The sequence below is a fragment of the Gekko japonicus genome, unplaced genomic scaffold (assembly GCF_001447785.1).
Source record: "Gekko japonicus isolate JY-2015 unplaced genomic scaffold, Gekko_japonicus_V1.1 scaffold6, whole genome shotgun sequence".
Lineage (NCBI taxonomy): Eukaryota > Metazoa > Chordata > Lepidosauria > Squamata > Gekkonidae > Gekko > Gekko japonicus.
This window is the reverse complement of record NW_015166417.1, coordinates 2,197,256-2,221,856: the sequence shown is the minus strand read 5'-3', so window position 1 is coordinate 2,221,856 and position 24,601 is coordinate 2,197,256. Positions and strand designations below refer to the sequence as shown.

The 24,601-nt window shown below is 40.8% G+C and overlaps 1 protein-coding gene across 2 annotated transcripts in view; it reads left to right on the top strand.

Moving 5' to 3' along the window:
- WDSUB1 (WD repeat, sterile alpha motif and U-box domain containing 1) overlaps positions 1-24,601 on the top strand; it is a 37,735-nt gene that overhangs the window by 10,293 nt on the left and 2,841 nt on the right. For both annotated transcript variants that reach the window (XM_015411554.1, XM_015411555.1), the window contains exons 4-10: positions 5,478-5,561; positions 7,792-7,885; positions 9,292-9,325; positions 13,559-13,599; positions 13,689-13,795; positions 15,018-15,197; positions 23,015-23,155. In XM_015411554.1, the coding sequence (XP_015267040.1) occupies positions 5,478-5,561; positions 7,792-7,885; positions 9,292-9,325; positions 13,559-13,599; positions 13,689-13,795; positions 15,018-15,197; positions 23,015-23,155 (681 nt within the window). The remainder of the gene's footprint in view (positions 1-5,477; positions 5,562-7,791; positions 7,886-9,291; positions 9,326-13,558; positions 13,600-13,688; positions 13,796-15,017; positions 15,198-23,014; positions 23,156-24,601) is intronic.

Sequence of the window (24,601 nt, the reverse complement as noted above, 5' to 3'; positions counted from 1 at the left end):
TATAATATCTTTTTTCATCTTATGTTCTATATCTTATTCATAGTCTGTTTGCCATCAGGTAGGTGAACAGAAGCAGACTGTTCCTGATGTTTCAGAGTGCTTTCCTTTCTCTTCAGTTGGCCGTCTCCTGATTGTGATTATAGAGAAAGTGTCTAGGAAAGTATCTGAATGATTGGCATATCTGTAAAACAAAGCTGTTAATACTCTGTGTGAAGGAAGCCTAAGTTGTGTGATAAGGAGAATTATGCTAAGAAGTATGCCATTTTCCTCATTGTACTCATGTTGAACATTGTCTAGCTTTTTAAAAAGAGCAAAACCAGGAGACCAAACATTTTAAAATGACATTTAAAGTACTGCATTGATGTGTATAGCCCGTTTATAGTGACGGTTATCGTAGCTTAGATTTTACAAAACAAGCAATGACTCCCATAAGTCAAGTGCTTTGAAACTAGGAATCCACACAATTTTTTCTCTTAGAACACATTAAACAAATAAATATATATCCTCAATTTATATGCTTTATTGAGGAATCAATATTTGAGTTATGTAGGATTTTGAATTTTTGGAAAGGGTGGAGAAGAACAATGGGAATCAAGGGACTAGTATTTTTAGGGAAAGTAACTGGAAGCAACAAGTGAAAGTCATCTATTGTTGCCAAATAAAGAAGCATCTGTTAACTTCTGGAATCTTTTGCAGATTAAAGCACTATGATAATAGCATGATGATTCATGAGGGCTGGACACTTGTGTGGGGGGGAATCCTGTGAATGCAAAGGTATAGTGGCTGTGCTGTGTAAACACTCAATTGCCAGTTTGGTGTAATGGTTAAGAGTGACGGACTCTAATCTGGAGAACTAGGTTTGATTCCCAGCTCCTCCACATAAAGCCAACTGGGTGACCTTGGCTAAGTCACAGCTCTCTTAGAGCTCTCTTGGCCCCACCTACCTCACAGGGTGTCTGTTGTGGGGGAGAGGAAGGGGAGGTGACTGTAAGTCGCTGTGAGACTCCTTTGGGTAGTGAAGGGCAGGGTATAAAACCAACTCTCCTTCTTCAGTTGCGTGATAAAACTCAAAATATACTGACGAATGGATGTTCTGGCTTTAGTTTTGTATAGTCTACTTTTTTAAAAAGTCCTCTGTGGAATACTTGTGGAATACTGTCCAGGTTTTCCCACATAACTTGTGCTTCTAGATCTCTAATTTTGAACCCCACTAAGAGCTTCAGTCTAAAAGGTAAAGGTTCCCTTGCTCGAAAGTCAGTCGAATCCGACTCTAGGGTTGTGGTGCTCATCTCCGTTTCAAGGCCGAAGAGCCAGCGCTGTCCGAAGACGTTTCCTTGGTCATGTGGCCGGCATGACTAAACACCAAGGCGCACGGAACTCTGTTACCTTCCCACTGAAGTGGTACCTATTTATCTGCTTGCAGTTTCTTGCTTTTGAACTGCTAGGTTGGCAGGAGCTGGGGCCAGAGACGGGAGCTCACTCCGTCATGCGGCACTCGGGTCTCGAACTGCTGAACTACTGACCTCCCACAGCCTGCAGTTCAGCATCTTAACCACTTGAGCCACCGCAGCTATGAACAGATTATTCTCTGCAAGTTTATGACACTGTTTTGTAATAGTATTTTGTAAATAGATTTTCTCTCTCAACATCAGTATCTTGCACTATAGAAGATAAGGAAATAAGGAGTACTTAAAATGTTATTTTTTCACAAATCATTTGTATTTCTAAAAGGAAACTGGTAGAGTTTAGTTCTGTTTGTAACTACAAGAAAAATAGATTCAGCTGGGTAGGGATGTTGATCTGAAGCAATAGAACAAAGTTTGAGTCCATTGGCACCTTTAAGAGCAACAAAGTTTAATTCTGGGTATAAGCTTTTGTGTGCATCTGATAAGTATACATGCATACAAAAGCTTATACCTAGAATTAAACTTTGTTGGTCTTAAAGATGCCAATGGACTCAAACTATGTTCTATAAGAAAAAGTAATTAAGACACGGCTCAACAAATCCCAAAGCACCATGGTGCCTAGAAATTTCATCGTAGCTTCTAGGATTTTCAGCAGTCATTTATTGTAAGTGCCCCTTGGTGATTCTCAGTTGAAGTGCAAAGCTTATTTAGGAGTGGTGTAGTGGTTAGCTTTCTGTTGTGATGACAACCAGGGTTACCCCTTATTTGTTTATACACTACAACACTTTTGTTACAGTATTTTTTAAAAAAAACATGACAGGAAACTCTGAATAGTTTAAGATTAGGTTTTGTGGTAGCAATAATTAAAAATTATGGTCATTAAACTATAAAACCATGAATGCTGAAAAATATGCCTGACTCCTAAATTGTTGGGGTGGCTCATAGTACTGAAAATGTGTTAAGGCCTGTATTAGGGAATGACATCTGTCCCAAACTTGATTTTTCAACTCCCTTTGTGCATTTGTCTTCCTCAGTCTGTCTCCTGGTTTGATCCTTGGTTCATTTTTGATTAGGGTAATCATTTGATTGTGGGGCACTTCGCTATCTATGGTTGGTTAAAATGTATCAAACCAGGATATGAAACTACCGTTAGTTTTTTGTTTAACTGTAGCCTTAACTATGATTTTTGTATGATGTTTGGACATAGGTATCGTAGCTTATTCCTGACACCAATTTCACTACAGTGTAAGCCAGTTTGGTGTAGTGGTTAAGTGCGTGGACTCTAATCTCGGAGAACCGGGTTTGATTCCCCACTCCTCCACTTGCAGCTGCTGGATGAGCTTGGGCAAGCCATAGTGCTGACAAGAGCTGTCCTTAAAAGAGCAGTTCTTGAAAGAGCTCTCTCAGCCCCGCCCACCTCACAGGCTGTCTATTGTGGGGAGGGGAAGGGAAAGGAGTTTGTAAACTGCTCTGAGACTTCGAGTGCAGGGCGGGGTATAAATCCAATCTCCTCCTCTTCCTTCTCCTCCTCCTCTTCTTCGATATTGCCCAAGTGAATGTAGGGGAGGTATGGAAAAGCAAAAATAATAAAAATATAGTATTAAAAACAAACCAAGGTTTGAATAGTTTTCTGTGGATCAAATCCTGGTTTACAGATAGGGTTTCCAGCTCCGGGTTGGGAAATATCTAGAGATTTGGGGAGTGGAGCCTGAGGAGGGCAGATTTTGGTGAGGGGAGGGACTTCAGTGGGGTATAATACCACACCTCCAAAGTGGCCATTTTCTCCAGGTGAACTGATTTCTCTCGCCCGGAGATCAGTTGTAATCCCAGATCTCCAGCCACCCCTTGGAGGTTGGCAGCCCTGTTTATAGATGAATGCTCAGTTAAAATATGCTTTTGGATTGTATCTGAATTAAGACATAGTTTTCGATCACATCTGAACAGCAAGTTATGATTTGCGCTGCCACTCCCAAATCATGGATTGATGTTAGTTTGCATTTCTGCCTTGTGCTTTCTCTCTAATTCATTATCTTCCAGCAGCATCAGAATGCCTTCAGCTAAGTCAAGTGAAGTGGGTGGGGATTCACTTGCCTTCCGACCAAATTGTTGAGTATTACAAACCTGTGGACACTTTATAGATTATGCCTCCATGCTCTTGCTCCTTTTGGAGGAATCTGGAATGTTGTACTTTTTTTTACATAGCGATACAATGGCTGCTTGCTCCTACAGTAGTAGGGCAGGCTATCTAGGCCATCCTGAACACAGGATGCAAACACATTCTTTCTACATAAGAAGTTTCACCAATTGTAACTGCTTTGATGTGTGATTCAATTTGTAAACTGTGTCACAGTGAGGCACCTTCCTTTGTAGAATAACCAGTCTAATTAGTGGAACCTGTAGCTTCGTTCTATCAGTGGACCAAAATCTCTCTGTGCTAACCGCATCATTTGATACCACTTCAGTTCTCATAAAAGATTAATGACGGTGACCAAAGTCTTCAACTATTTTGCATGGGGATGAGTATTAGGACACGCTGGGAACTCTCTGACTATAGACAAGTGTCCTGTAACTCTAGAAAAAAAATTCCTGTTTAATGGACATCTATGTTTAAAGCTTATGTTTTTTTTCTTTTTAATGTAAAAAAACTGGAACTGACAATATTGGTGACATATATCAGTTACTAATTTAATAAATGCAGTGATTATCACTGTTAAAAAGACCCTTGTAGAAATATAGAATCTATATTTCAAGTGAAAGTAAAATAAAAATAAAGCGTGCTTTTAATTTTTTTTAATGGATTCAGTTATAGGTGGATAATTTAACACATCTGTTTCTGGGAAACATATGCATTAACTGTTTTAAAATAATATTTGCTGTGATATAGTAAATCAGTCACATTGCTTGTTTCATTAGGTTATTGGTTTAGGTATTTTTCCTATAGATTTAAATGCATTAATCTTCCCTTCTTCTTTGTTCTTTCAGTGACAGTCCCCTGGTAGATCTCCATTTTCTGTTAATATAGAATTCATGTTGTTCTTTCTGAGTCATCTTTCCGGAGGGGGGGGTGCATGCAGTCATTATAGTTTTCCTTTTTTGATTCTGACAGTGATGCACTTGCTGTAGATGTTTTCTTCTCTTTTGGGAAAACTGCTAAAAGCTATTCTTTTTCCATCCTGCCAATTACATCAAATCATCTCCTTTCCCTTTGGTTGTGTTACTAATTGGCTTCTTAGAATCAAATGTTTTCCATAAATAACTTGGTTCCCCACCCTCTTTGTAGCAATTGTTTTGTGGATAACTTGCAAAACTGTGTTTTGTTTATTGACATTCTTTAAAAGAAATCTCAGCATAGAGGAAAGGGTGGGTTGCAAGTGAATTCCAAGAGCAGAAAGAATGTGCTGGAATAGGGGCAGTCACACACTGATTTAATTTCTAACAAGAAGTCTTTATTATTTTATTTATCTAAAATGTGCCACATTTTAGCTGGTTTATTATTTATTTAGTTCATTTTTGTGCCACCCTATTTAGTGCATTTTGTACCATGGAGCTCGAGGCAGTATACCTTCTCTTCTCTATTTTATCTTCACGACAGCCCTGTGAGCCAGATTAGTTTAAGAAAGAATTGTCCCAAGGTCACCCATCAAGCTTCATGGTACAATGGGGGTCTCCTGGATTTGGGTTCTCTTGGATTTTAGTTTGACACTCTGACCACTATACCATGCTGGTTCTTTAATTTATGATTAGAGAATTTCTGAATTAATTGTGAAGCTAATGGCATTGTGTAACAATGGGTGGCATATGGGAGGGAGCCCCAAAAGGTATGCTGGGCCTAGGTGGTTATGGGAAATGATCACCGATACTGTATAAACTGTACATGGCATAACGATTTATCCTCTCCACACAGTGGCTTGTATTTTATGTACCTGTAATGGGTGAACACCTTTTAAATTTGACATATTTTTAAGAACTATTAATTTTGCTCAGTTTATTGAATGAGGAGACATTAATTAAAAATAAGAAACCTTGTTTTGTTGTATTCTTGATGCATTTCAAAATACATTTTTAAATCAGGTAATAAACAAGAATTCCAGATGGCTTCTTCTGGGCAGGATAATGTAATTAAGATATGGATTGTTTCATCCGCTGATCCCATAGGTAAGTATAATAAAACAAGCAAACCAAAAACCCATGCCCACAACACTACTAACCTTCATGTTGCTGTACTTCTTAGCTATTGGCTTATGTTGAAATATTGGCAAGGGTAACTACAGGGTATCATTTTTATTGTTCCATATGCTGTATGAATTTTGTATGTTCCATAAACATGCAAGATGTACAGGGCCAGTTCTGGGTTTTGGGACCCTCAGCAAATGGCCATGACAGAGTGAAAGGGCAAGAGAATGGAAACTGTTGCCACTAGGATCAACAGAAGCCTCTCTTCCCCAGCTCCCAAAGGTGATGGGGCTGCAGCTGCTGTCCAATAATACCTGCCTCTGGCTTGTGTAAAAATGTGGCCATGTGTTGTGTATAAAAATTATGTTAAAGGAAATAAAGTGTATTTTCTTCCCCAACTCCCAGTTGTTGACCGTCCTAAGGTGATGGGGCTGCAGCTGCTGTCCAATAATACCTGCCTCTGGCTTGTGTAAAAATGTGGCCATGTGTTGTGTATAAAAATTATGTTAAAGGAAATAAAGTGTATAATTAGGAGCTGGGAAACCCGGAAGTGCTAGAAGCAATGATTAAATGCTGTGCAGAGTATATAAACACTTGCCCTTAGTAGAGGATTGCTTTGCTTTTTGCTGAAATAGCATTTCACTTTGCCCCATATATTCTTGCATTTCTACTTTTTTATTCCAACGTATTGCAATGTAATCTAAATGAACCATTATCTGGAAAACTTTGTAGATTATATTCAGATAGTGTATTTAATTTTTATACCATAAAATAGTTAATTTTTATACCATAAAACTGGATGTTTTCTGGTTTTATAATATGGTTCAGATGAAGCCCTAAAAGACTGCATGGTGAGGGCCTATACAGAGGGAGAGAAGGCAGCTCAATGTAGCCTGATATCATCAGTTCTTGGAAGTTAAGCAGGGTTGATGCTTGGAAGGGAGGCCACCAAGGAAGGGTCTGCAGAGGAAGGCAATGGCAAACCATCTCTGATTCTCACTTGCCATGAAAGCCCTTTGCTGGGATCACCATAAGTTGTCAGCAACCTGATGGCACTTTACACACACAAGGGCCCATACATATGATGCATGGAAAATGGCAGTTTGGAGCAGGGTTAAGAAGTGGCATTTTGCATCAGATTAATATCCCTCTGCTTTAAAAAAAAATGTCCTGTGGGAGATCCATTCACTGATTTCCTGTTATTGTCTTTAGTTTGGCCCTAAGTTAGCACATGGTGCTAATAATATCTGAAGCTATAATGTGGAAGGTTGTTTGCTCTCTGAAAATGGACTTTTAAACATGCAATTTTTACTGGAATTAAGTAACTGAATATTATATATAAAATATAAGACTACTAGAAACAAGCATTTCCCCCCGAAAGAAAATTAATAGTACAAAAATGAAAGTAAAATTCTGCCTAGTATCTCCCTAGGATACTTTGTAGTACTCTGTCTAAGGATACCTTTAAATCAACCTAAGTACCTACTATAATAATGAAATGTAGGTATACTTTCTTTGCAATTGAAGCTATGTCCCTTCTCTATTTTAGATTTTTGTGATCTGCCTGTTTTAGATGTCTGCTGTAGGGTTGCCAAGTGAATTTCACTCACCGGCGGGGGAGCCTCACCGCGCTCCAGGAGCCATCCCTCGTCGTGTGCGTGTGCTGCCAGCATGTCACCCGAAGTGACACGCGACGTCGATCACATTGAGGCCATGGCCCTGATCGTCAGAGGGAAAACCATAGAGTTTTCCCTCCGATGATCGGGGCCACGCCCCCAATGTGAAGGGTGTGGTTGCGTCACCTCTGGTGATGCAGACATGCTGCGCTTCAGAGGGCGGAGTTCCCCCCGGGGCCCGATTCCGTAGCGGTGGAAATCGGGCCTCCAAAGCGGGGGGTTACCCACCCCCACTTGGCAGCCCTAGTCTGCTGGCATTTTCCATAGTGCATGTTGGGCAGGGTCAGAATACCAAAACATCACACATGTATGCTGTGCCCATGTTGCTTTTTCATTTTTCCACTTCACAGGGCTTTTTGGAGTTATTTGGGACTAATGGGGACAGGGAGAGAAGAACCTGTCTTAAAAGGCTGTCTTTTATTAATATTTAAATTAGAAGACAAGGCAAACAGTAGCACATATTTGGCTTGTATTCAATATTATAAGCCTGTCAATTTATTCAGAGCATTTAAATTTACATTTTTTTTCACGTATAGGCATGGAATTAAGATGTAAACATACATTAAGTGGACATACTGCTCCAGTTCTGGCTTGTGCTTTTTCCTGTGATGGGCAAACAGTAATATCTGGGTAAATCTTCAATTTTATTATTGGGGTTTAATTTTTACAGTTCTGCTCACTTAGCCATATAGCTTCCTCTATTTTTGTAATGAAAAGATGCTGCTATGATTTAAATTCATTCTGAATTTTTAAAGAATTGATTTATGTATGGTGTCACAAAATGTTCTTGTAAAAGAACATTTAACGGTGCCATCTTAAGTAGGAGTGCACCATTCTTAGCCCACTGATTTCAATGGACTTAGTAGGATGTAACTGGGCTCAGGGTGGCACTGTAAATTAGTTTTGGTAAATCAAAGTCTTGGGAACTGATAGCTGTTGTGCCAGTCCGAGTCAACTAAGGATCAGTTTATTCAGAATACAAGACCAGTTGTCAAATAGTGCCTAGGAGGCTAGGAAAGATTACAGCTACAGAACACTGTTTTTCTATTAGCTTTTCTGTCAGAACCATGAGGTATTAATGTTCAGAACAATTTGTTTCTGATAGGGTGCGTTGAGACGGGGCATTTAAGGTGGTATAGATGCCGGTTAGAATCGGAGTACTTATGCGCGATCACACGCACAACATCTGCCTTCCATCCCTAACCGTTGCCAACCGTCACAAACACCCCTTAAACTGGTGTAGTTTGTCACTAGGTACCCAAGTGGTGTTTTCCTGAGTGCTTCGGTTCTAGCTGCTTTTCCCTTGTCTGATCGCTCTCCGTTGGTGTAGAGCCACTTCCGCTTTTCGGCCGCCTTTTTTTTTTAGTGGGCAATGTGCGCTTGGGCGAAGCTTCGCCCCGTTGTTAAATTTTTTTAAAAGTGCCTAGTGTAAGGCTTTAGACGAGTCCGGGACCTCACGGAGGCCAGTTTCAGAGTAAAAATTTAAAGGGACGTCTTCACTTCAGGGCATGCTTTTCGGGTTGGGTTGTTCTGTGCCTGCGCAAAGATCTTCATTATAAGGAAGACTGCCTATGTGCATGTTCAAACTGTGTAAAAAAACCCAACCCGCCAACACGCTCTGCTGAGCGCCTGAAGTGTGGACGCTGAGGAGCAATGTAAGAGGTGAGCGTGATCGCACTTCCCCCAGATCAAATTCATCTAGTTGGAACCGGAGCGGTTTACACTGCTCCCAGCCTGCCGTCTGACCGCACCCATATAGTTTCTTCCAGCTGTTTTTCATTCTGTTTATTTTTTTGACAGACTAGACTTCCTAGGTTACTGTGAGGTGAATAAAGACTGATGCAGATCTCTAGATCGTTGTCTAACAGTGGTGCAATGAGAGCTGATATAATCATTTATAGCATTATATTTTATTGAATCAGGACAGTTGAAAACTATAAGAACTATTAATATCTCTTGTTGCAAAACAAGTTTTGTCATATTTCTTGCTGTGCCATTCTTTAAAATTTATGTACCATTTAATTTATTTTTATTAGATCTGTGGACAAAACAGTTATTATTTTTGAAACTGTAAGTATTTAACCATTTAAGATATGAATCGTATTGTGCCAGCTTTTCAATATATTAAGGGAATTGGAGCTGTTTCATTACATGTAGCATACAGAGCAGTATGGCTCTGCTGTACTTTTGCTGCAGTAAGATAGGATTAAGCTTGATCATTGTGAATTTTGAGATTAAAGAGCTGTTGCAATACAGTATATCAGTAGCTCTCTATCATGTTCTAGATTTTATAATCAATATAATAGATGTTGCTGGGGTCTATTGTGATATAGACTTTGACATTCATCAATATATGATTAGAATATTTTTCGTAATGTGATACTAATCTTGGCTTGGATTTTACCTAGGATTTCCATGGGTGTAAACCAAGGAGAGATTATTTTCGCCTATTGCACCGTGCAAGAGACCTCTGATTCCCCCCAGCTATTTCTGGGGATTCTCAAGAGCAGCATGGGGGTGGTTGAGCCACCATGGAGATGGGAACTGGTGTAAATCATCCCCTTCCTTATACCTGTGGAAATTCTAGGCAAGATCCAAGCCAAGCCACTGATTCAAACCATTTTAAATCAGAACAGCGAAATGCTTGATGTAGTTAAAAAAAAAATTATTGGGTTAAGTTATGTACATGTAGTAAGTTGTGGTGGTGGTCCAGGAGGTACCTGTACCATGAGAGTGAGGGAAGACAAGCTAACATAACATCTGTAGCTTCTTTTCAACATTTCTTTTCCACTGACCTTTACAGCTGCCCCCTGGCAGAAATCTTTTCTTCTTCTTCAGCTGTCCTTACACAACAGCCTTTTCTTTATAGCCTCATATGTTTCTCATAGGGCTTACAATTATTAGATGAAGTTGAGTGGCCTTTAGACATGTGGTGCGGAGACCAGACCTTCAGAAACAAATGTGCTTTCTCTGTGAGAAAGGTGGACTATAAATTATATAAATAATATTAAATATAAATATTAAATGCTGGGAACTGATCCATGCTTTCATTGTTTTATTTGACACAGAAACATGTGTTGAAATATAGTTGTACTTGACACAGTAATTCTACCTCATTTCCTGGCTCACATCTTGCAGGAGCTTAAAAATTGAATTGTCATCCTCTTTGTTTCTCATCAATATGTTATGTTTAGCACAAGAGGATTAAGAATCTGTTTTTCTTCTTGTCTGTTACTTAGTCAATTGTCTAAAGCTAGAAATTACTAACTTCTGCAAAAAGAAGGACATCTGTTTCAGGGTTTCTGCCCACTGAAAAAACAATTTCCTTGTCCAAGGTGCCGGGTGAGCCTCATGTGGAGGTCCTTCCAAAAAACAAAACAGAATTTTGATTCATTAAGATAGTGTATCTCTCAGTACTATTTGCTGGGGGACAACAAGAGACATTTGGGCTTGTGTGCCTCTGTTGTGGGACTTCTAGGGCATCTGGTAGGCCACTGCGGTAGGGCCAGTTTGGTGCTGTGGTTAAAGTGTTGGTCTAAGATCTAGATAGGGATGCCAGGTCTCTCAGCGATCCCTCCCATTGCTTTCTGGCCCCTCAAAGGCTGGGGGGAGGGACAGGCGTGCAACTGTCATTCGAGGTCAGTTCTAGTGAAAAGCAGCCATGGCAGTATGATGTGGGAGATGATTAGGATTTATGTTTTAACCATAGCACTTAGTCAAATTCCAGAGAGTCGCCTCCAGTGTCATGGTGTCACTTGTGGTTTTTTCATCAGAAGTGACGTCTTGCACCAAAATGACTCCAGTGCACCTGTCCCCAAATCCTGACATCCCTAGATCTGGGAGACCCAGGTTAAAATTCTGTCAAGTTTAAGGGCCCCATAGCATTACTAAAATCGTAAACTAGTACTTTTTAGTAAATTTTGTACATAGAAGCCCCTCATAATCTTAGGCCCTAAACCCTTTTGAGCCTGAGGGTGCCTTTGGAATTTTGATACAACATGGTGGGTGCAGCCACAAAATTGCTGGTATAGGAGGTGGAGCCAACCATACAATGGCTGCTGCAAATTACCTTCAGTCACACAGTGAAGATCCTTGTGGTGGGGTAACAGCTGCAGCAGCAGACATCTTTAAAAAGAACTGCACAGCCAATCAAATCTCCAGTGGACAATCAGAATCCTTGCTGGGCAAAAGCCCCACCTGGTCTTGCCTACTTCTTAAAAAGCACTTGGTGAGCACCAGGAAAGGACTCATCAGACACCATGGTGCCCATGGGCATCACACTGGAGACCCCTGCCTTAAACTGTGCTAAAATCCAGATCCGGGGGGGAAGGTTTAGTTGCCCTTGCCCATGAACTCTTTTAAACAATAACCCCACAACACAAGACACACACATATGGACATAAAAATTAAGAAGAATGAAAAAATTTGTACGATGAATAAATTAGGGTTGCCATCCCAAAGGTTGGGAGAGGGGTTCCCCTGCATTTGAGGGCTCTTGCCCACTGCCCCTCTCCCTCCTGCAATATTTAAAGGGCACGATCAGATGGAGGACCCTTTAAATCTCTCAGGGAGGGAGGGAGGGGATGGCTGCCAGTCCCAGGAAGCGAGCACCTTGTGCCTGAACTCTAAAGCAGCTAATTTTACCCTCATACAGCCCCAGGTGTTGGAGGAGTTGTGGGCAGCCTGGCTCTTACATTCACTGCTGGTGGCCGTGCCCTGCTATAATGCAATATTGGACCACTATTCTTAAACTGATGTGTGATATTACTGGGCACAGTATCCCTAAGAGGGATTGCTTAATTTATGGGAGGGGATAGATGTTCCTGCTGTCAGGAAAGATCTCGTTTCTTACATGTTGGTGGCAGCCAAGACTATAGTGGCTAGGCATTGGAAATATAGTATACAACCCTCATCAAACATGTGGTTCAGTAAGTTATGAGAATACCTGGTCTTGGATAAAATATCAGATGTTATTTCCCTGGCAGAGAATCCGGACTTTCATTCAGATTACTTGGAACATTGGTTCCCTTTTGTTGAATATATGGAAAGACATAGTAAGCTTAAAAAGGCACTTCCTGATCATTTGAAGGTTATAGCTATATATTGAATAGCTGTTTGGTTTTATTGCTCTTGTGGTTTTTTTTTGGGGGGGGAAGGCTTGTGTTTGTAATTATATTGTTATTGTTGTGGTTTCCTAATAGTATGGGCTACTGTACATTGTTGTTATATTATATAAATAAAAGATTATTAAATGTTTTTTTCAAGCAAGGGCTATCCATGCCTAAACTCCAAGTGGCAAATTCACCACTTGCAGTTCAGGCATGCTCAGCACTGGCTTCCTGGACATGATGAAGTCACTTCCATGTGACATCATCGCGTCGGGAAGTCCCCTCCCCCTCCTGGAATGCCCCCCAAATTCCTCCCGCTGGAGAGAAGATTCGACCTGGCAACCCTACAATAAATACATGTGGATTTCCCTCCACATCACATCTAATTTTGCCCTTAAAAACTTTAAAAAGATTGTGACCTTAGTTTATGGTCTGAAGTGCATTACACTATTTACTCAAAGGAAAGAGTAGGTGTTTTTCACAAGTTGTCTTACATTTGCCTAAGAGATACAGTTGTGTCCAGTAGTAGTCTTTTTGTGTGTATGTGTATACACACAAAACATTATTAATCTTACTTTCAGAGTTGTATTCCTTCTGTGTAAATATTGTAAATCTGAAGCTGACACCAAAGTGGATATTTTTTCTTAGGAATTCTTGTCAATTAAGTCTTATGTCTTTTGAAAATTCTGCTTAAATAAACCTTCCTCCCCCCCCCAATAATGAAGCAGCCCTATTATGTTATCTTATTAATGCAGGGTACAAAAATATGCTTGTGAAGAGTAGCATCTAGTGGCCAAGTATGCTAAGCACAAGGTTTTCTTAATATAAAGAGTATTACTGATGAATTATCATGGTCTTTTTTATCATTTTAATTTTTTGAGTGCTGCTTATTCAGCTTTTTTTAGGATTTTTTAAAAAGTATTTAAAATATTAAGCAGCTGTTGAAGCATTCCATTTGAAAGATTCCGTTCCTCAGTGCTACAAGTGTAGGATGTATTTTATTTCTGCAGAGCAATTTTGTTATATATTGTTTTCTTCTGCAGCTAATCTATTTGCGCTTTTAGAAAAATTGTTTTAATTTCTATGCTTCATGATTACAAATGCTCTTTGGACTAAAGCTTCCAGCAAAAAATAGATTATTGGTTATAACTGACCTTTGCTTGCCCTGAAACATTTTTTTAATTGTCATTGGCAGAACACTGGAAACATCCTACACACTTTGACTCAGCATACCAGGTGTGATATTAGGATATTTTTTCCATAATATTAGCTACTGGGAACTTTTCATCTGTGATATATATCTATCAACTTGTTTTTATTTCTAGGTATGTTACAACTTGTGCCTTTGCACCAGATATTCCATTATTTGCTACGGGTTCTATGGATAAATGTGTGAACATCTGGCAGTTTGAACCAAAAAAACTTTTCACAGGTTAGTACAGAAAAGCATTTGCCTCATGTTTTTTAAATATTCATCATTTGTTAACATAAGGTAAAGATATTACTCTCTCTCTCTCTCTCTCACACACACACACACACAGATGAAGCCACTAAGTCAGTCAGCTTCTTATTCTAAAAGTCTGCTATGGTTTTCCAAGGCTTCTGGTTGGTCTTTCCCAGGATACTGTAGTTCTGTAGTCAAACAACAAAAATGTTGTTTGCCATTTTGTAAGTGCATAAATATGTCAAGCAATTATGTGTTGACTAGCCCTTTTTAAAGTTTGATGCAAACATATTTATTTATTTATTGAACACATTTGTACATTGCTGTTCACCATGTCAGTTTCTATACATTATGCCAAACGTATAAACAAATTATATAAAATCCATTTAAAATAAAAAAACACAGAGTCTGCTGCAAACAAAACAAAATCAACAAAACCTTACTGTAAGATAACCCAAACACAAAGTCTGCTGCAAACAAAACAAAATCAACAAAAGTCCTTCTAAAACATGAAGTTTCCTGAAAGATTATGCGGTGGTCAGTCCCACCACTGGAAAAGCCTTACTGCAGTCTAGGGTCGATCTCTCTGAAAAATGGTATAAAGAGCAGAACATGCTGTGATGAGCAGCATTCACGGATTTGTATTGGGAAATGTAGAACTACAGAAGCATTGTATTGAAATGAACCTTCAAAGTTTGGGGAACATCTTTACTGTTTTGCATACATCACAAATGGGGACCTGTAAGAATTTTTAGACAGGAAATCCTATTTCCCCCAGCCAGCCCCCCTCCATGTCCGTTCCTCTCCCCTTTTTTCGTTCTCTCTCCCCCTTCTCTTCACCACTTGCTTTGGCTCCTGCTTCTCAGTTCTGTTTCCACCCTCTGGTCATCAGTTCCTTTATTTTTTCCCTCATTCCTCTCCATTTTCTCCCCCTCTTGCCCCCTGCTCACCCTCTCCTCCTATCCTGCAACCCCTGTGGTCCCTTCCTTTTAACCCTGCTGTCCTGAGACACCAGGTGGTGGTCAGGCTGAGTCAGTGGTGCCAAAACTAGATTCTCCCAGACTTGAAGAAGCCTGTTCTGCAGCCACAATAAGGCCTGCTTGTGTAGGGTTCTTGATATGGAGTGGGATCCATAGATATATAGAAATTTTCTTCATTTATCCAAAATGTTTAATCTTCTTTTGATTCCCCCCCCCCCCCACGTACTCAGAAACTGCACGAAAAGAGAGTCCAAAAACATCCATTGAGAACTGGTCAGAAGAAGATGTTTCAGTTTGGCTATGCAATCATGGTTTAAAAGCCCTCGTAGAGATTTTCCAAAAAAATAACATTGATGGTAAAGAGCTGCTGAGTCTTACAAAAGAAAGTTTGGCTGATGAATTAAAAATTGGTAAGACTGTTCAAAGGAATTTTTTTGACATTTTCATTTTGTTCATATGATATTTTGTTATACTTTAGGATATTGTTTTTGTAAAAAAAGTGTGGGTGTACTAGTGACAATATATTGTCTGCAGTTTTCCTGTTATTTACAGTTACACTTTATCCTGTTTATCCTGGTCTACAAAAGATTCTACTTAATATAAAAGGGCACCATCATTAGTTAACCTTGTGTAAAATCAGTTCACATTGAAAATCTTTTGGAGTTCAGTCCTCTAAATACAACAATTTGAGGATCTAGTTGTCCTAGTCTGAGCTAAAAACCTTTTTTTTTTGGGGGGGGGGGGTTGTATTTTTTATATGGGTGTGTGTGCGCGCATGTGAGTCTGTGTGCATCTGGAAGTCATGGCGACCTCTGGTGACTGACCCCTACTGGGGGCCTGGAGTATATTCAGAGAGGTAGCTGAATAAAGCCTGTCCCCACCTCCCGCCTCTGGTTTTTCAAGGAGGTCTCCCATCCAAGTGCTTGCCAGAGTCGACCCTACTTAGCTTCCAAGATCCGATGAGATCAGGCTTGCCTGGGCTGTCCAAGTCAGGGCTGAGCTAAAGACCTTAAGCCCTAGACTACTCGAATTCATAATATGGTGATCAGGTTCTTGGTGCTTTCACAGCTTTTGAAGCATTTTATACATTTTAAAAGAGATTGCCACGTTGCTCTTTCTCCAGTCTCTCTATTCTTTATTTGTAGTTCATTGACCTCAAAAAGTCCATATAGGATACTGCATGTTGTTGTTGTTCAGTCACACAGTCGAGTCCGACTCTTCACGACCCTATGGACCACATCACGCCAGGCCCTCCTGTCTTCCGTTGTGCTCCGAAGTTTGCTTAATTTCATGTTCGTTGCATCGATAACACTGTCTAACCATCTCATCCTTTGTCATCCCCTTCTTCTTTGACCTTCAATCTTTCCCAGCATCAGGGTCTTCTCCAGTGAGTGCTCCCTTCTCATTTGGTGGCCAAAGTATTTGAGCTTCAGAATCTGGCCTTCCAGGTAACAGTTAGTGCTGATTTTTTTTAGGATTGACTGATTTGATCTCCTTGCAGTCCAAGGGACTCTCAAGGATACTGCATTTAGGGATGGAATTCCTCATTCCCCCTTGCCAGCCTATAAAACACTGGTAGAGAATGGGACAATTGCCAGGAGGCAGGAGATCTGGCTCTCCTAGGTTGATTGGTGGGCCGAGTATGGTAGGAACTGGGTGACATTGACTTGATAGCTAAGAAACTTCCTCTTGGTGAACTTCATTAATTGATTTTGTCGGAGCCATTTCACCCATTACACTGACGCAAACTGTATTTCTTACTAAGGTGTTCATTCAACAGCAAGCTGGCAAAACATTGTTTATCACATTGACATACAATTTCAGGTGAAAACCAGAAGTGACATCTTGGGACACCACAGAATTTCCAAAAACTCTTGCAACTCCTAGAATATCCCCATCACATCAGTGCATGGGCACGGCGTCAGCACACCAGTCCCTGCCCGCAACATGCTGCTGCCGGTTGCCTGCTGTGGCCTGGCAACCCCACTTAGAACATTTCAGGAGTGGGCTGGAGAATACAGTGTGCGGAATTCTCCAAGCCTGTGCCCTTGGGCTTTGCCTTTTCAGTAGCATGTGGTTCATTTATTTTAATAAAGGGTACTGTGCTATTACTATATACTTTGTAAATTAAGTTATACGTGGAAAATCCTGCCATAGAGCAGAAGGTCAGATGTCTCTGTCCTGCAGTGCCGTGACTTGGATTTTGTGTAAGTTCTTACATTCTTCTGTGTGCCGTTTTTGCTTAATTTGGAATTACACTGGGGTAAATGTTTACGTATAACTGTTTTTCTTCAGCCTGGTGGTGGTGGTGGTGGTGTTTCATTTACCACTGGGAACTATAAAATCATGATACATTATGACTAGACTTTAGGACTTGCTTCTTGTTTTTAATTCTAGCTTACCTGCTCGTGGTGCACCCTAAAGAGCTAGATCTTCTGGCTGCCAGATAATTGTGGGATCTCCTGGCTACACTAAACACAGGGAAACAATCAACCAATCAAACAGTCCTTCTCAGGACTAATTGACAAGCGGTATAGGAGACTGCATCTGAATCTGCCAAATGAATATTGAGCATATAAGCAAATCTAAATGCCAATACTCGTCGCAAATCTTACTGGCCAATAAAATAGATTTAGCTCTTGTTCAAGAAACTCATCTTGATAATGAAAATCAAGCCCACCACAGAGTGAAAATTGCAAGATATGATGTTATTGATATCACATACCATCATAGCTATGGCATAGTGACTTATGCCGAAAGCAACATTGAAAATGTGAAGCTGGTATTGACCAATATCCATAATGACATCCACACAATCGTAGTAAAATTTGGGGAAGTACATGTTGTCAGTGTTTACAAACCTCCTGCAGTTTCATGGTCAGCACATGTTCTATCAACCCACCTTCATCCTGTATACACCGGTGACAGCCACCATGGAAATTGGTGATGCATGGCTAATGATAAGAATGGTGAGGCACTTGTCAACTGGGTTGAAGAACATGGCTTGCATCTTGTTTTCAACAGTAAAGACAGAGGCACCTTTAAATCAGCGGCATGGAATAGAGAGTCCAACCCTGATTTAACATTTGTTTCCTCTGACTGGAGAAGTCAGCCCTTCCCTAGATTCAAATGTGTTCTTGAGGTTTCCCACACAGTCAGCATCGACCTGTAATCCTCGAGCTAGAAACCCAAATACCAGTTATCAGGTCTTTTCCTAGACTATGATGGAACTTTAAGAGGGCGAATTGGAAAGGTTTCAGTGATGGTATGGATAGCTGTCTTGGATGGGCCTGCCAATTTGTTGGAGCTGTTATATCGATGGCCAAAAGGCACATTCCTCAAGGATATCAGAAAGAATATATTCCAGGCTGAAGTTATCAGAATGAGAGACTGTATCAAAATTTCCTTGACAGCAAAGACCCAGAAGTAGCAGATGAACTACTCCATGAACTTGATGCTGCATGTAGACAAAAATGGATTAAAGCAATTGCAAATTTGGATTTCAGGCATTCCAATAGGAAAGTATGGAGTCTGTTGAAAAAACTAGGTGCAAGCCCACCTGTGTGCCAAGGAATTCTGGAGGGAACATCAAACGAGGTAGCTGCCCAACTGGTATCCCTAACTAGAGCTCCGAAGGATCGAGATTTCATTATCAGGATAAAAAAAAGAACTTCAGATTTTGAAACGCACCTACCCTGAAGACTGCAAGCTGTCAGGGGATTTCAGTGCTGATGAGACTTTCAAGGCACTGAAGAACATCAAGAGCAAAAAGGCAGTAGGCTTTGACAGCATTCATAATGAGTTCCTGATCAATAGCAGCACGTCCACTCAGAAGTGGGTCGCAGAGTTTCTCACTGACATGAGAATGAAGAAATACTGACTAGGGACCTTGAAATTCTGGATGACTACTACATAAATGGTGGATTATCCCAAGTCCAGGAAAAACAGAATGCTAATGTTTCCATCTCAGTAACAGTCTTGCCAACTGCGAACTGAATGTCTAACTTAATGGCACCCAACTTACACACAACCATACACCTAAGTACCTTGGCATTACCCTGGACAGGACCTTGAGCTATAAACACCATCTTACCAATGTAGCAGCGAAAATAACACATGTGAATCATTCTTTAAAAATTATATGGTACAACTTGGTCTGCTACAGCAGTTAGATGCTCAGCTTTGGGGTTGGAGTATAGTACTGCAGAATATGGTGCTTCAGTGTGGCTGAACAGCCCCTATGTCCACAAATTTGATGTCCAACTGAACACAGCAATGAGAACCATCAGAATATACTCTGACTAATTGGCTACCCAAGTTGTGCCACATTGCTTCCCCACATCTCCAAAGACAAGCTGCTCTTCGGGAATATAGAAATATAATTGAAAACAGAGAGTTGCCCATCTACAATGACGTGGCTGACGCAGGCCTAGACTAAGATCCTGACACCCAGCAATATGATCTGCACAAATCCCACCATCACAAAATTCTGATTTTAGGAATGAATGGTTGCAAACATGGATGCAGTCAGTTCCACCTGATATCCATGACCTGATAAACACCAATAAGAGGCCCACAGGATTTGACTTGCCACATAAAGTATGGAAGATGGCTAATAGAATACAAACAGCTTTGGCAGTTGTGCAGACCTCTTGTTTAAATGGGGCAAAATACCAGGACCCAAATGCGATTGTCATGCAGCCTGCCAAACTATTTTCCATCTGTCACAGGAATGTGAGTGTCATGCTTTCCAGGGTGATGTGACAGAGCTCTTTGAACTCTCCCCAGCTGGGATTGAGTGGATAAAAAATTTAGATATTAGTATTTCGGGGGACTGCCCAATCCATCTGCATACCCATTGTTTCAACTTGGTTATGTATTTTATGTTGTTATATGCTTCCTGTGTGTAACTCTGCCATATGATAAATAAATCTTGTTTTTACCTTCAGTCTGTCACCCAAAAGCTGGAACACATAAAGAACTTTTGTAGCCTGAAACCCATAACAGTTGCAGTTTAATCAGTTTTTTAAAAAAAATAAAAAGAGAAGTTTGCATTTCCCTAAATATTCATATAGGCCAAATTTCCCAAACCTGTCAGTCGAGACCAAAGAGATAATGCTGATGGAAAGCTTCTACAAAAATCGAAAGCAGTGGAGCTAAAGTCAGAGTCCCCAGCCAAGGTGACCTCTGGTGAACACACAAATGCTCTGTGGGGGGAAAAATCAGCATAATAGCTAGTTGCCTGAGTACTGGGATTTTTTAATGATACCTCTGAGAACTAATTATAAGCCACAAATAAGAAAATAAAAGTACATTTGGCATAGCTTGACATAATGAGGCAAGGTGTATGTTACATTAGGTAAACAAATATAAAATATTTTCATTCGCATAAAACGCCGTCTCCCACAGTTCTGAAAAAGTTAACAGAATAGTTAATAGGCAGGCTGGGTTTCTCCCCCTTTCGGATGATATTTACAATGCAGAGTGCATTCCAGGGAGATACAGTTATGACTCCCAAATACATGTATTTATTTGCCACAATGATGATTTTACACCCCATTGGATGCCTAATTTAGGTCTGGAAATAGCACCCCAAACATTGTTCTATTTATATAAACAAATAGAGTTGCAAACTGTGGTATCTGGAGAGCAATAGTTGTGTAAAACCACTGCATCAGGGTAAAGCATTGTCCTGATCAAATAGAGCAGAAAACGTGTTGCTCTGGTTATCCTCAAAAGGCAGGACTGAAAGTTAAACTGTATTCAGTGGGATTTAGTTCCCTTTGAAAGCTCTTCTTTTTTCTTCCCAACTAAATTGGATCTGTCAGGGTCTTTCCAAACATGATCAATTCTTGTCTGAACCTTCCTTGTGTCAGGAGCCTCTCTCCATCCTGTTCTCTACTCAGGCAAGCCAGAGGTTTCACTCTGTACAAGGTGCTGAGCTACCCTCCCCCCTTTAAACTAAACTGCTGAACTGAGATTCTGTTTCAGTCAGAGGACTCTCCCTGCTCATATGGAATACTGTGCACAGTCCCGGTCACCATTTCTCAAAAAGCACATTGCAGAGCTAGAAAAAATACACAAGATGGCAGCCGAAATTATTAGGGGGTTGAAACACCTTCCCTATGAGGAAAGGCTGAAGAGTCTGGGACTCTTCAGTTTAGAAAAGAGACAACTTCTAAGGGGGCGACATGATAGAAGCTTATAAAATTATCATTGGGGTGGGGAGAGTTGACAAAATTTCTCTCCCTTTTCCAAAATACTAGAACTTGAGGGTATCCAGTGAAGCTGATGGGCAGTAGATTCAGGATGGACAAAAGGAAATACCTCTTTACACAGTGAGTGATTAAAACATGGAATTCACTGCCAGAGGATGTTGTGATGGCCACAGCTTTAAAAGAGAATTAGACAGGTTCATGGAGAATAGGTCTATCAGGGGCTATTAGCCATGTTGACTAGAAGGAACCTCCATGTTCAGAGAAAGTAAACCCCTGACTAACAATGCCAGGAAGCAACATCAGGGGAAGGAGGCCTCAGCCTCTATGCCTTGTTGTTGAACCTCCAGGATAAGTGGTTAGCCACTGTGTGAGACAAGATGCTGGACTAAATGGACCACTGGTGTGATCCAGCAGAGTTCTTATGTGCTTATTTGGTATTTTTCATGATATTCCTCTGATCTACAACTCCTTGGTAAAATCTGTTAAACTTGAGGGCAGGGAGGTAAAGCTTCTGCTTTGCATGCAGAAAGTTTTGAGTTAGAAAGCCCGAAAGGTATTAACTTTATGCATTAGAAAATCTAATTCAGAGGACGGCGGAAGACAGGAAGGCCTGGCGTGATCTGGTCCATGGGGTCGTGAAGAGTCGGACTCGACTGTGCGACTGAACAACAAAATTAGAAAATCTATTTCTAGCTTTCTGTACTAATTTCGGCATATAACGGTCTAGATGTCATACCCTAGCAAGCTCTCTTTCTTTGTCAGTGTGCACTCGTAGTCTTTCATTGTCTGATTCTTGATGGCCTCAGTATGCCTAACTTTATTGTCTTTTGAAGAATATAGTTTTTACACGATACAAATAGTCTTTTGTGAAGGTAAGTGAATGTCCTTGAAATTCATGAGCCATGAGTGTGTGGACTGTGGACCCTATTGCACTGTTTTATGTTAATTGCTTGGTTCTTGTCCTGCTATGTTAGTTTTCTTTGCTCCCAGAGGCATTTAATTGAGGAGAAGGTGACCAGCAGGTGGTTCACATAGCATTTCATTAGCCTGTTTGATTGTTTTTGACACCTCTGTGGAAGAATACTTCATTACCATGCAAATAGAACCAGCTTCTTTTCCAAGCTAATTGCCGTGTAACAACATAAACAATGGTTAAATTAGGACAGCAGGGCCCATTGAAACAAAGTACAGCCATTTCCTACTGGTAGCAGTTAACAATAGGATTAAGGAAGGATGTATTGTATCCTGCATCACACACCCAGCCAGAATCTGCTCGGTCCCACCTCCCTTCCCACAAATTATGAAAATTGTTTCTAAGACTTGATCAGTGTAGTGGGTGCTCTGCAGACTTTGAACACAATTTTAAACTTTTTGTGAGCCCATTTCTGCATATGTGGGAAGGGTTAGGGTTATAGGAAGTCTTTCTCCAATTAATGACTCATATTCTTGCAGAACATGTAACAGTTTGTGAGCATGTTCATGCTTTTTAGTATGGTCCATAAAGGAGTTCAGTTTAGGGTGGGGTTTTGTTTTTTGGGGATAATGGTTGGGTTTTTTTTTTTTGGATAATAGATTGTTTGAGCACATGAAGCTGTCTTGAACGAATCAGACCACTGGGTTATTGAGGGTTAGTGGTTTAGGTTTTCTACTGTGACTGGCAATGGCTATCCAAGGTCTTAGACAGATGTCTTTTGCATAGGCTACTACCTAATCTTTTTAACCAGAAGTGAGAGGGATTCAATCTGGGACCTTCTGCATGCAAGTAGATGTTCTCCAACTCAGTCCACCCTGTTTGATTTTTCACTTAAAACTATTGTTGAAGATAGTGTATCAGACTGGTTATTCGTGCAATGTCAGGCTTTAAGCAAAAGTACTGGACAGTTGTGTTTAGAGGAAGGAGAGGAAAGTTTTGGTGGTGGCCTGAATGAAATATTTATTCAGAGTCACTTTTCAAGTTTGAGCTGTAAACTACAAAGTCTAATGTGTTTAATGTCTGAATTCCTTTCCAGAATCTTTAGGCCTTCGCAATAAAGTGTTAAGGAATATTGAAGAACTGCAGATGGAAAGGAAATCTGCCTGTGAGGCTGTGCCTGATGAATTCCTGTGTCCTATAACAAAGGAACTTATGAAAGAACCAGTCATTGCTGCAGGTAGGTGTGAAGCAGAATTATCTCTGTCTTTAAGTGCAAAGATAAATGCTTGGATCCTGGCAAACAGTTCCACTTATTGTATCAGCAGCGAAAAAAAATGTTCTTTTTGTCCCCCTGTTAAAAGTCAAACTGTCCATAAAGCTCAATGTAATAACTTTGTTTTATAGCCCTGTCCAAAAGCTGGGGGAGGCTCTCTCACCCCTTCTGGGTGTTCCACAAATATTGGTCAGCAACCCAATTGGTCGTGTTGTAACTTTACACAGAGGGGGCACAAAAAATCTGTGCTTTGGTTGTTGTGTTGTAACTTTACACAGAGGGGGCACAGACAAGAAACCCTGCTAGACAGAGCGAAGTTCTTTATTTGTTTATCTCATCTGCATCCCATTTTTCTCTGCTGTGGGGGCACAAAGTATGTTATAACATTCTCCCCTTTCCATTTATCCTCACAACAACTGTGAGGTAGTTCAGGCCAAGGATGTGTGACTGACTCAAAGTTACCCAGCAAGTTTACATGGCAGAGTTAGGATTTAAACCCACGTCTCTCAGATCCTAATCTAGTACTCTCACCATTTTACCACCCTGGCTATTGCACAGTAACATGCAGGGGAAGGCTGTCTTTCAAATATATGGCCCCCAGGTCATGAATGGCTTTAAAGATAAACATCAGCACCTTGAATTGGATCTGGCAACTAATTGGCAGCCAGTGATGGGACCTGACGGTACAAGTAATATGGTTCTGACTGCTGGACTGTGATAACCCCCCCACACACACACACCCCACACACACACACGACTGCAGCTGAATCCTCTGGGTTGCCCTCAAGGACTGCCTCAAGTACAGCATTTTACACTAATCCAGCTACAGGATTACTGTAACGGGGATCACCATGGCTAGAAAAGGCATCTGCAAATAGGGAGCCATCTTCCAAACTAGGTGCAGCTGGGAAAAAAGAGTTTTCCACCTGTTTCTACAGTAGGAGTCCAGGCTCCAGCAAGACTCCTGAGCTCTTACCAGAATATTTCAGCAAAAATTGTACCTCATGGGAGGGAGAACAATTCTCTTTACAGCAGTGGCCCTTCCAAAGACCCTCACCACTGTCTCATCTGGATTCAGCTTCAGTTTATTTTCCCGTAACCACTTGACCGCATTCAGAGGCTTGCTTAAAGTAGTAGAGGATGAGATTAGATTTATACCCCGCCCTTCACTACCCAAAGGAGTCTCAGAGCGGCTTACAAACTCCTTTCCCTTCCCCTCCCCACAGCAGACACCCTGTGAGGTAGGTGGGGCTGAGAGAGCTCTGACAGAGACTGCTCTTTTTCAAGAACAGCTGTGCCAGAACTATGGCTTGCCCAAGGTCATCCAGCCAGGTGCAAGTGGAGGACTGGGGAATCAAACCCAGTTCTCCCAGATTAGAGTCTGTGCACTTAACCACTACACCAAACTGG